At 41.4% G+C, this 13260-nt stretch overlaps 1 protein-coding gene across 1 annotated transcript; it reads right to left on the bottom strand.

Annotated features, from left to right (window-relative positions):
* Positions 1-3304: 3304 nt before the first annotated feature.
* On the bottom strand, positions 3305-13082 carry garem (GRB2 associated, regulator of MAPK1). The gene is made up of 6 exons (XM_020588356.1): positions 12924-13082; positions 11035-11175; positions 10543-10673; positions 7273-8472; positions 5962-6116; positions 3305-5572 (listed from the first exon to the last, which is right to left on the bottom strand). Exons 1-6 carry the CDS (start codon positions 13057-13059, stop codon positions 4768-4770), a joined length of 2568 nt encoding a protein of 855 aa, XP_020444012.1. The 5' UTR covers positions 13060-13082; the 3' UTR covers positions 3305-4767.
* Positions 13083-13260: the final 178 nt, after the last annotated feature.

A 13260-nucleotide genomic window follows, 5' to 3' on the forward strand; every position in this document is an offset into this window, starting at 1 on the left:
GGGTTTTTTTTGTCTTTAATCCATAATCATCAAAATTGAAACAAATAAAGGCTTGAAATATTTCACTTTGTGTGTAGTGAACTAATATAACATACAAGTTTCACTTTTTGAAACAAATTATTGAAATAAATGGACTTTTCCTTGATATTCTAATTTTTTGGCACATACCTGTACTGCTATGGACTGCAAGCGCCTGCAGACAGTGTTGAGGATTGTGGAGAAAATCGCCAGGACTCCACTGCCCTCTCTGCAGAGCATTTACCACCGCAGGGTGTAGGAAAGCTGCCTTGATCCTCAAGGACCCCACCCACCCCCAGCACGGACTGTTTATACTCCTGCCCTCTGGCCGGAGGCTCAGAAGTGTGAAATGCTGGACTTCTAGACTGAAAAACTCATTCTTTCCAACTGTCATCAGACTCCTAAACAGCTGACTCAGGATCTACCTCATCTAATTCCATCTGTACTGTTTAAATACTCATTTTGCACATGCATAATTGCACACTCACTGCTGAGTATTTGCACTCCATGGCTCCCACGTAGCATATATTCTCTTTGCATTATATTGTGTTCTTGTATTTTTATTTGCTTCCTTCACTTGCTGCTTTAAAGTGCCTTAGATTTGTTATTTTACTGCCTATTTAGATGTGTTATTGCTCATCTACTTTATATTTCACTTGTATTATGTGGCATTCATGTGGACAGCAAAGTTTCATTGTACAGGGAAACATGTTTCCTGACTGTGCATATGACAAATAAACACTTTGACCTTTGAACTGGTGGTGAGTTGAATCAGGTGGTGGTGAAGGCTGCTGAACAGACATGGCATGCCGAAATGTGTAGTGAGGGTTCATTTGGAATGCCTGGCTGAAGCTGCTATCCAGGAGGTCTTCAACTCTCACCTCCAGAAGAATTTCTCTTACGTCCCGGGGCAGGCTGGGGACATGGATTCCAAATGGGCCAGAAGGCTTTTGTTGCCTGTCGTAGTGGCAACCTGAGAACCCGCTAGTGAACACCGGCAGTGAAATAAGCCGTCAGGCTGTAGGAGGAGGCCTACAGGGCTTGGGTGGCTTAGGGTTCTTCTGAAGCAGCTGATGGGTACCGGCAGGCCAAAAGAGCTGCAGCTCAGATGGTTGTGAATGCAAAAACTTGGGTGTGGGAGGGGTTTGGTGAGGCTGAGGAGAACAATTTTTGCTTGGCCTCATGGAAGTCCTGACAAACTGTACAACCCGGAAAGGGAAAGCAAGGCGTCACCCAGGCTGTTTGGAAGGGGAGGAGAACCACTGACTCAGACTGGGGATATTGTCGGGCAGTGGAAGGAGCACTTTGAGGAACTTTCTGAACCCATCTAACATGTCCTCCAAGAAGGAGGAAGAGGCGGAAGACTTGGGGAAACCTCAGCCATATCCCTGGCCGAGGTCACTGAAGTTATCAAAAAGCTCCTCTGTGGCAAGGCACCAGGAGTAGATGAGATTCTCCCTGAGATGCTGAAGGCTCTGGACATATTTGAGGTGTCTTGGTTGACACACATCTTCAATGTCACATGGAGGATGGGAACAGTGACTGTGGACTGGCAGACTGTGATGGTGGTTCCCATTTTTAAAAGAGGGAACCGGAGAGTGTGCTCCAATTATCAGGGTATCACACTACTCAGTCTCCCTGGGAAAGCCTACACCAGAGCACTGGAAAGGAGGCTTCAACAAGTTGTTGAACCTCAAATTTCTGAGGAATAATGCAGATCACGCCCAGGTCTTGGAGCACTGGACCGACTTTTTACTTTTGCAAGGTCACTGGAAGGATCCTGGGAGTTTGCTCACCCAGTCTACATGTGTTTTGTGTACTTGGAGTTTGTCTATGACTGGGTCCCCCATGGGATTTTGTGGGGGCTGCTTCGTGAGTACGGGGCACTGGGGCTGTTGATATGAGCCATCCAGTCCTTGTCACTTTTACACTAGGACTCCTCGCCCTGGGTCTTTAGTCTACTGTAAGTTAGAAGCTCTCTGAAAATGTGAATATGGGCCCTGATCTGCAATCTGGTGCCTGAGCTCTACTAAAAATGCCGTGCAATGTGATTTCATAATATTTTAACGGCCATTATGAATGTAACTGTAGCAAATTAGGATCACCAAGAGTAGAAGTGGAAAATAACCAAGTAAATTTTTTTTTTAAAAAGGGCAGAGGTTCAGTGGATAGAGCAGTTGTCTCCCAACCGGAGGGTAGGCAGTTTGAATCTCGGTGCTTGCAGTCCACATGTCAAAGTGTCCTTGGGCAAGACACTGAACCCCCAAGTTGCCCCCGACAGTTGGAGCCATCGGTGAGTTGGTGACGCAGATGGCTGCCTCGGTTCTGTACTTCAAACAAATTCCTTGTGTGTGTAACATACTTGGCCAAATAAAGGTGATTATCCTTATCCTTATGTACTGTGGGGAAAGATTTACAAATGGAAATCTTTGCATAGAAAACAAAGTTAATGATGCTGACATTTCAAAGGTGAAAAGAATTACCTACCCCACCCCACCAATGAACTGCCACTAAAACAACTGAAAACTAACCAGCAACTAGTTATTTTTTATGTAAAAGCACCGAATGCTTCTCAGATGGGAGGATTTGCTGCTTTTTCTTATTTTAATGATTTTATTGAATTTGTATAACGTTTGAGGCTTAGACTATTGGTGGGACAAAAAAAGCTATGTGAAAATCTCAATTTTCAGAAATTTTACATTCCAAACAATACTGAAAAATAACTTTAAACAGTTAGTTGCAGTCTAACACAAAATATGTAAAATTAGCTCTAGCCCAGCTATCTGCAATAACAGTCCTATGTTTTGTACTAATGCATATAAATGATATTAGATATTGTATTATGTACAGTATAATACAGACAGGCATTCTTATCAGCTAATAATCACCTGTAATATCTTGCTGAAGTACTGATCACTGTCATCATCCAGGTTTTGCATCACTTTGTTGTGCGACTGACTGTGCAGCTGGGATCTTAATTCTTTATCTGAGGTGAACAGAGCTGAAATGTTAACTAAAAAACAAAACACGGGCCTCAGTTAAGCCATTTTTAATCAAATAATATAGAATAAAAATGCAATTTAAAAAATGGAGAAACAACAATTAAAATGACTGCTCATGACTCCAACTTTCAGTAATGCTGACCAAGGCTAAGAAACCTGTGTCACAGTTGTTTCCCCCTCTTTTTGGACAAAAACGGCAGTAATCCACGAGTCTCATTCCAGAGCTGACAGATACTTAAGTATAGACTGCTTAATGATGGCGCATATTAACGGGACTGCTTTGGTTGTTGTAATGTGTTTGCCTTCTGTATCACAGATTTATTCAAGTGAAATGACTGACATGGGAGATTCGCCTTGGCATACATGCTTGCGCTGAAATTAACACAGGTCATTTTAACACACATAATACTTCATGGCCTCTTTCGGTCATTCAAATATGACAGCTCTTAATATTTCCTTCCATGGACTGTTTAAGTACCATGGCAGTTGCATAGGACATTAACTGTCATAACAATAATAATAGTGTTAAGGGATAAATGCCATTAAGCATGAAAACATACAGGCACTGTAACAAAGTTAGAAGTTACCTGGACCCATTTGGGTCACAGTGTAGTGTGACTGAGGCAGGTTTTCTCTCTCATTATACAAAATGTTATTTTATGGATGTGGATTTATAAACCCATGTAGAACCAAAGTTAAAATTAATAAAAAAAATTGAACATTGGATTTTCTCAATAAAAATAATTTCAACATTAATAATCACTTTAAGAAAAATTACATTTAAATATATGTACACAGTAAAGATATAAAGTAAATTACTGATGCCCCACAAAAAAGTGCCACCTTCAAACATCAGCCATCTGAACGGTCTGAGAATAACTGCATAAATAAATCAGCTTGAATCGAGGATAGGGAAAACACATCTGGTACCAAAGATAAACCAGTATTACATTTTAGCTAACATGCTTCTCAACAGCACTGCCTCACTTCAGAATGACACATTTAAATGTTAAGCCAAAATGAAATACATATTTCTCTGAGTTAAGGCACAGAAAAGCAGTTTTTTTTAATAAAATCTTGTTCCTTGCATTAGAGAACACCCACAATACATACAATGAGAACAAAGGACCAGTTAGAAGTACCACTTTGGGTTTGTAAAAGCATGTAGTGCCCTGACTCTACACAGACTCTTCTTCAGACCTGAGATCCAGGACATCTTTTCTGTCAGGCCTCCCTCAGTTTATTTTCAGTTTTAAATAACCTCGAGCTACCTGTAGTGTATACAATTTTCAGGTTAAAGCAAGTAGTAATGTAAGTTGGACATATCATTCTATTAAAAAGGCAACACATGGAAATAAGATCTTGCTGGATAAGCCCAACATTTAGTTGCGCACGAGCACCTGTGACAATAATTGGAACTACCACAGTTCTGAATAAAGATGCACTTTTAAAAACATTTTCTTGCTTTAACAGCAGAATCACACACTGTCCTCATCAAGTATAGCTCTTAACGTTTCACTGTCCTCGTCTCATCATTAGGATCTGCATACTGACAAACACTAGTGGACCCCGAATACTTGACATGAAAGTGCCAAATGATTCCATTCAGTTAGATAATAGCTGTCACAGATTCCCACCCGATTCAGGATACAAAAAGACACTCTTTGTGGCTTGGTGTGCATAGCATATACACAGAAGGCATGGCTTACTTTGCCTTACGATAGGATTTAGTGTCATATACTGGCAGCTAGATCTTAGGTCTCCACCCATTTATGAACTGCATGAGTTTCTTCACCTGCAGTTTGCTTAGCTTGAAGTCCTCTGACAGAATCTCCTCAGTGAGCTGCAGGAGTAAACTCCCATCAATCTTCTCAGACACAAACAGAAAAACAACGTCGTCTGTCAGGCCGATGAATCTTAGAGATCTGGACACCTCTTCGATAGACAGACCAGCCAGGCTGGGCGGGGGCTGCCACTCCGCAGTGGGAGACAAGGATGGGGAATTTCTCTCTTTGGTGCTGTGCTCGTGTTGACTAAGTGAACAGTCTGAGGTTTCCTGCTTACTGTCACAAACGGATCCTAACAGTAAGTCTGTGCACTTTGTGCTGTTTGGTTTTGGTGTTCTTGGGGGTAAGATGGGGCAGGAGAGGCTCTGCTTTACGTTCAGCTCTTCTGCTGGCTTGTCTCTGTACATTTGTGAGTTGCAACTTGACGATTTGGTGCAGACCTGATTCACAGAAACTTTCTGCAACCTGAAGTCCTTACTGTGGTGTGCGTGCTCTCTGATGTCAAAGTCGACAAGGCTCGATGTACAGGTTTTTGGGCTGCTTGGGGATTTCTTTCTGGGGTAACTATAGTAACTTCGACAGCCGTCCTCTACACGATGCAATTCTCCTCGACTGAAGTTATTTGGCCAAGACAATCTGGAGGACGTCCCATCTGATGGCAAGGCAGCCTTTGGTTCAGTGGTGTTGCATTTACCCCAGTGACAGGGGTAGCACACATGGCTTCGCTCTTGTGGGTCAACTGCTTCTTGCTCACATGCTCCACAACTGACAGAAAAACAATATTATTTAGAGGTATAAGAGCAAACGTCATGCAGGCCTCATATTATCACTTACATATTTAAAACTGAACTAACACTTGGGAGGTTTTACAGCTGCTGAAGAAGGCAGGTAAAGAAAAGACTGCGGTCAATGTGCAGATGTATTACTTTATCTCCATCTCATGAAGACAATATGCATTAAATATTTAAGAGACAGAGAAAATTTCCAAAACATCTAAGTAAATTTCAGGAGGTAGTTGAACAGACAATTAGAAAATACATGGCAGCATAAATAAACCTAAATAAAGTCATTCTGTGAAAGGTCTGAGTTTACACAACCTCACTTCTGTTAAATCAAACACTGGCTCAGGTCACAGGTGTGCATCCAGTTCTTACATGTTGTGCAGACCAGAAGAATAATAGGACAGGGTCGGACTCGGAGATCGGGTCTCCTGCTGCCGTGGCTTTGACAAAGTGGGCACCGATGGCATCTGTTTCAGGTTGCGTGGAGGGATTGGTGGGGCGTTCAAAAGACGACATTCTTCTTTCACCTAGTAAGGAAATGACCTCACTTTGAAACTGACTTCTGGCTCCACCCCACCCCGCAACCCCGTTCAGGACTAAGTGGTGTAGATAATGGATGGATGGACCCTAAACATTCACAAGCTGTATACAAGAAACAATTCTGCTTGTGTTTGAATCATGTCATAAATGTGCAAAACTGGCAAAAAGGACACCTGTACTTAGTTCAATACAGTGGAAGCCATTAAAGTGTTATACTCATTGGCCACTGCTTTGACTGGTATGCTATGTGCTTTATATGTGGCACTGAACATCGCGTCACATGTCCTGCCTCTTCTGCTGAGATGCCATCAAATGACATTGGGGCGACATTCTGCCAACTGTGTTTGGCTCAGTATAAAAACACAAAGCCATAAAGAAGGGCCAATTTAACTGCAAGGTACCCTGATTGCTGATGCCTAAAACCCAGTACAGTCCAGTTTCACTGTTTGCTGCTCTCTTTGTACCATGTCAGAGCTGTGTTATGTACAAAAACAAAACATCCTACTGCCGCTGCATCACACTGACAGTGTTCAACTGCTGAAACACAACAGCAGCTGCTATTTCATGATGAAACATGTCTACACACTAAGACACTTTTTGTTTCCACGTTGTCTACATAGAGAACTGGTCACACACACAGCATGGCAAAGCGTCTCCATGTTGTTTAAAGTTTCTCCATGCATTGTACTGGAGTAGTAAAGAACAAATTGAGATAGTTGCGACTGGCTCTCACCTGGCTGTGGCTTGCACTGCACCAGAGGACAGGTTTACCTTGTAATGTAGTTGGGTATTGTTTTGAATCTGTCACTGTTGACCCAGCTTTTTGAATATGTGTGTGAATGACCTGCTTGAAGCCCAACGGCAGGTGACCAACACTACTGTCCTGCTGCATGAGAAACTACCTGTGCTGTGTACAGTGTGAAATCATAAAGTTGCTGCATTTGTCACCACCTTACTCCTTTATAAATTCTTTACTATGTCAGTTTGTTTAGGTGTGCTATGAACAGCTGTTCTTGGATTCTGACAAAGTAGCTACTCACAAAGTGTTTATTGTAATTTTTAACTGCACTTGCTTTCACTAAAGTAAGCGCAGATGTCACCAAATGAACCAGGACTGAAATCTGTATAATGAATAATACTCACAGCTTCAGACTTGGGTGGGACTGGTGGTGGAGTAAGAGATGCATCTGAACCAGTTATTGCACCAAGAGAACAACTGACTGGGTATGACAGGGCTGTTGTTGTTGTTCCATTGTTGATGTTTCGGATTCCCTCACTTAAGGAGGGTTTTGGGATGCGGCCTCTTAGGTGATCCAACCACAGCTCCTCATAGGGAACGTCTGACTTGTTGAGAGGGGGTTGTTGGTTTGTGCTTTCCAGCGGCTCAGGGAAGAAGTGTTCATTTTCTCCCGAGTCTGAAGGAATGCTGTCAGAGGGCAAAAGAGCCCAGTCTCCACACAGGGTCATACAGCCCTGCAAGTTGACCTCGCTGTTGCTGTGCAGGTTGCTACCGTACACGCAGACCGAGAGTCTGTGGAAGGACTGGGTGAGTTCATCCCGGGCATAAGTTAAAGAGCTGGGAATCTGCATGTGGGTGGAACACCCATTGGAGCTGCCACCTCCTCCACTGCTTCCGTCACAATTACCGTTCCCATTGCTCTTCTTAGGACTCTTCCCATCATCATTCCAATCGGTCCTCGCATCCCGGACAGCACGAGAATAGTCATCTATGTTGAACTGCTCCTGGCAGAAGGAAAACCAGCGGTGTACCATAGTGTCTAGCCACAACTCTCCTTGAAGCAGTTCTTCTGGTATAATAAACCTAGGCATGGCCATGTGAAAAGGAAAGTGGGTGGGGATAATTTTGTTGCTCCGTAGAATGCAGCACACAACCACTGTCTTTGTCTGAATGTTGACCAATTTGTAGCGATGACCCTCCCTGATGAGATGGAGGTCGTGCTGGTTGCGGGGTGGACTGCTGGGTACTATGACATTGACTGGGAGACGGGTTTTCTCCACAATGTTCCTGATGGTGTGCTCACCATCCTGCATTTGAAGCTCCAGTGGACTACACGTACTGAATCTGCCTTTGCACTGGAAAGGCAGGCTAATGCTCTCATTGGTGCGATGGTTCATGCAGATCAGGCAGGGCATCTTGCCCCGACCGATCTTACTGATGGAGTTCAGCTTCCCAATCTTCTTAAAAATGGTGTTGAATCTCGATTTTTCTTTGGAGGTCTTGGCATAAAGGATCTCAGCCTGGCCCATTAACGTAAGTTCATCCCCAGTGCTTAGTGTAATGTTGTAAACCTCTGTGTCTTCATTGCATTCCCCTGACGCCACCTGTGAAAAAATGACATGCAAGTAGAACATCGGTGAAGACTGGAAATGGCCGGATGGGACAAAATTACACTTGACAAACTTCATCACTTGGCATCCGTCCCTAAACGTCTTAAGTTGTGAAGGGGACGGCAACATCACACCGTGGTCAATGCTTTACTGTCCAACCTTTTTTGGAATGTGTTGCAGCATCAGAATTGAAGTGAGTGTTTATTTTGGACAAAGAATAAAGTTGATGAGGTATCACATCAGATTGTATGCTGCTGTGTTGTTTTCAGTGTGATATAGGATACAGATGGTTTACACATCACTGTTTTCTGTTTTAATTTTGCACACTGTCCAAACCTTTTCTGATTTGGGGTTCTACAGAATTGTCTGTGTATGCTGTCAATTACAGTTCTTAGAGAGAAAATCGGAAACTGCAGGCTTAAAAAAAAATAAATTCAAAAATCAGAATTACTGTAGCTCAGAAATTTGCAATCAGTGAATCTGTAGTTATGAGCCTCATACATCAACATTTGTGTAAGCCTGAAGAGAAGCTCAAATTAAAACCTGACCCTGGCAAAGACAACATGAAACAATACATTTTTAATCTGCCCTATGTTAAGTAGCAGTACAGGCTTATATCCAGTATGCAAATTACACTGTATACTTTGGGATGCAGTGAATGCTGCTGTGCGCTCCAGTCGGCACCAAATGCACCAAGTCCACTTACACATCAGCAAACAATATAACACATGAAAGCAGCTCAAGAGCCACAGTGAGTAACGATGTCCCAATCAACGTTGCAGGCGTCATGGACAGCAGGTAAAAATCAGTCCAACCACCGTACGCTGCTGTCACTCATTCACTTACAATTTCCAACCAAGTTTCACAAAGACATGCCTCTGCTTCTATCATGGGGGACTTTTGTAATTTATGATGGGTTAATCCAGACATAAGCAGCTGTAGGTGGAGATAAAGTGGGTGAAGCATGCACCTTTAACAGCCTGTGCACTCCCGTGGACCGCAAGTACTTTCTGGATTACTTTTGGTACAACGCCATAAATGCAGTGAATACATAAGGCCCATATTTTTATTTTATTACTTTTAAAACAATTAACTGTTTATAACATTACATGCAAATAGTCATAATCGTGCTGTGTAGATAAACAGAAAATAATTTGGCACATTTTTGAGACACCCCTGAAAGTTCATTTTGAGGTATTCAAGGGCTAAGGGGCCCCTCCAAGATGCCCTGTATTTCACACACTGCTGGTATCTTTGATTCCACTTGCCCTCAGTCAGATGCAGACTGTGGGCACAGGTGCACTTTACATTCAGGGATATGTGTACAAGAATGTGTTCCACACATAGAAAACAAGATGCTGACTTCCTGACAGCCAGAAGAGCTCCTTTGTTTATTGTATGTGGCCGAACAACATAAAAAGTCAAAAGGAAGGAATGAGTGTAGCTGCTTAAGACAGAACAGGACAAAGGATGTGAAAAAAAAAGTGCATACGTATAATGCACAGCACCAGCATCCAATTTACTGGTCTGGCACATTTATTCAGATATTCTCACCTTAGGCTGTGTTCACAGAATTTCACTGTGCATGGAAAAATGCAGCCCTTCTCATTTGCATAGCAGTGTGGTGAAGCAAGGCACTGACCTTTCACGTACATGCAAGCACGTATCCCTTTTACTTTTTAATCTGAACATCGAAACCAAAGATGAAACCATTGCTGGGGGGGTAACTAAGAGTTGTATGATACTGCCGTGAGTAGTGCAAAAACCAATGTTTAGTATTTTGACATTTAACAAGCTTTAAACATGTAAATCCATTCCTTTCCCTGGACTGCTCAGATTGTATATGACTGTTTCACCAGTGCATGAAACTCCCACGAGCACAGTCTAAACTGGAAATCTTTAGTTATGTAACATATCTGCTGTCAGAGATGGGATAAGAGCTGCAGAGGTATAGTACTACATTATCAAATATGATGAAATAATGACTATAAAAACAATATTGACTTAAAATAACACAGGAAGCTCTGGTCAATCATCATAAACTCTTTAGGAGAGAAATTGTACCTTAACATTGAAAGTGATTTCCTCCATGACATATACTCTTTCAGGGAATGCTTTGGCCACCTCTTCCACGCTGTTGAAGTACTGCACCGGCTCCTTCACATCTCTGTCCTGCTCCAGTAACTTAAACTGACCTTAAGTAAAACACAAGACAATATCAAGCCAACATTGGGGCAAGAGTCATTAACAGGACTGCAGTGCCAAATATCAGCAATCCACATCCTCCACTGCACTGTCAGGATCTGAGAGATTTGAAGTTTACTGTGCATTAACCTCAAACAGTTGTTTTTATTTAAAATTGTAATAAAGTTGCTCATTTTGTTTTTTTAACAAAGCTTCATAAAACAAATAAAACCTGTGGAATGAATATAACTTTTATAAAAGCATAGTCCTTCAGGCAAACACTGTAGTGGATAAGGATCACATAATAATGATAATAAACAATCTGAATCGAAAGACAATATCTGGCAGCTATGTAGGTATACAGCATCTCACCTTCATAGTGTACTGGGATTTCTATTTTGGGCCCGATGACATAGTGTCCTTCCTCTAGACTGTGTGCAGTAATAGTCGTCCACTGTCGGCAGGAATGAATCAAGAGGTACTCGCCGTCTCTGAGCCCTTCTACCAACTGACCTGAAGGATTAGACAAAGAAAAACATTTACAAGTCACAACACCAATCACAGATTCTTGTCTTACAACCCAGGAAATACTTAATACTGTGATGTGCAAAAGATATGAGAATATCAAATGTATGCCAAATTTACAAAACATTCAGAAAAATGTATGCTGCCATTTCTGGACAGTTAAGGATAAGGATAATCACCTTTATTTGGTCAAGTATGTTACACACAAAAAGAATTTGTTTCCGGTACAGGACCGAGGCAGCCATCTGCGGCGCCAACTCACGCTCTAACCATCAGGGGCAACTTGGTAAATGGTCTTGTGCTTGTATAGTGCTTTTCTATGCATCGCAGTACACTCAAAGCTTTCACACTATTTGGCCATTCACACATTTGCACTCACAAACACTCACACATTCACACATGGGAGCAACAGTTAAACACAGTCTGTTTTAAAGTGACTGTTTTCATAATACAAGCATTACTGAACTAAATCATTGTTAAAACACTGCGATCACTTGTATTCAAACTGCCTGTTATCATGTATTTCACTCCTACAACTGCAGTATTTGGCCAGTAGATGTCACTATTTTTGACTGTGTCAAAACAGAGCTCTTTCAGATTAAAGAGCCCGTGGCGCTTTTCTTTGTCTTCTGATTATCCACAATGTTACAACAGTGAATTGTCATAGACATGGCCTAAAGCTCAAATATGAGGTGTATGTATGTTCTAGTACTTCTGTGCAGAGGCAACACAGCTTATACAAGTCTCACAAACTCTCACTGGTGAGACTTTTTTCTAACAAAATAAAGTATTAATGATGTCCCCAACACTAAGTGCATTTGCTATTATGACAACAGCAGTTTTTACTCTTACTTACAGGTTTGAATTACCAGTGTTGGGGAGTAGTTATCTACATGTAATTAAATTAGTAGTTTAACTACAGTTTGCAGTAACTTGCTGGTAGTTCAACTACATTTATAATTGTGTGGTGACTAAAGTGTTTAAATTACATTTTTGCCATTTTTGTATTGTTAACTAATGCAACTGCAAATAATTTTTAACTATATAAGAAATGATTTTTCATTTTACCATTGTTTCTGTAACCATAACCACCTGTTTGATTGAGCACTGAGAGACCACTCGTGTATAAACAAGACCAGTGTTCAAGCTGTTCAGACAGTCGAAAATGTCCAAATCAGAGCTGCAAAACTGAAGCTAACACGTCATTTAATTTGTTTACAAGACATATATAATATATTGCAAAAAGCCCAGATGGGGTTGTTTTGTTTAGGATGTGTTTTTTGACTCAGGTAAATAAATTAAACTGCGTGAGATTTTGTTTTTGTCTTGCTTTTTGCTGACATGTGAGTTTTATTATGTTATAGTTTTGTATCTACATTGACAGTTTTATTGTTTTTACACAGTAGTCTGCACTGCTTTAGTTTACCAAACTATATGTTTCTCTAGAGTAGCTCTGCTGTAGTTTAATTAACTGATTGATAGTTTCCCGACGCTGTTAATTACACAGCTGCACAGTGACAGCAGAAAGGTTACAGGGCATCTATAAAGTAACACTAACGTAGTAAACGCTATTATTTGGCGAGCACTTAACGAAAGAGACACAACTTTCCCTTTTCATCGTAAAATGTAACCTACACAAAATAACCACACATCTTCCTCACAAACAGTCTGGTTTACATTAGCTGCTAACTAGCAAACTAGCAAAATGCTGGGCTGTACCTTAAAAATGTACTAACCGTTATCCAGCTTTGCAATTTGAGGCAACTTGTAAGTACTGACAAGTTGGTCTAAAGGCAAGGACTTCCTGCTCCATGTAACATCTTTTAGATTGTTGTACAACATTGTTCCAAGGTCCATTTTGCTAGCTGACATGAGCCACCTGAAGAGCTGTGTGTACACACGGCCACAAAGACTGGCGTTACACTGAGCTATCCAACATAAAAATACATAAACTCTCCATTTACAGCTTTACATTTAGCACGTTGCTTATTATTCGCAAATTCTCCCTTTTGAATCACACGTCATTAAGAAGCGCTAAATGATTATATAGCATAGCCATGTTTGTTTAGCGAC

Source organism: Monopterus albus, unplaced genomic scaffold (genome assembly GCF_001952655.1).
Source record: "Monopterus albus unplaced genomic scaffold, M_albus_1.0 scaffold531.1, whole genome shotgun sequence".
Taxonomy (NCBI): domain Eukaryota; kingdom Metazoa; phylum Chordata; class Actinopteri; order Synbranchiformes; family Synbranchidae; genus Monopterus; species Monopterus albus.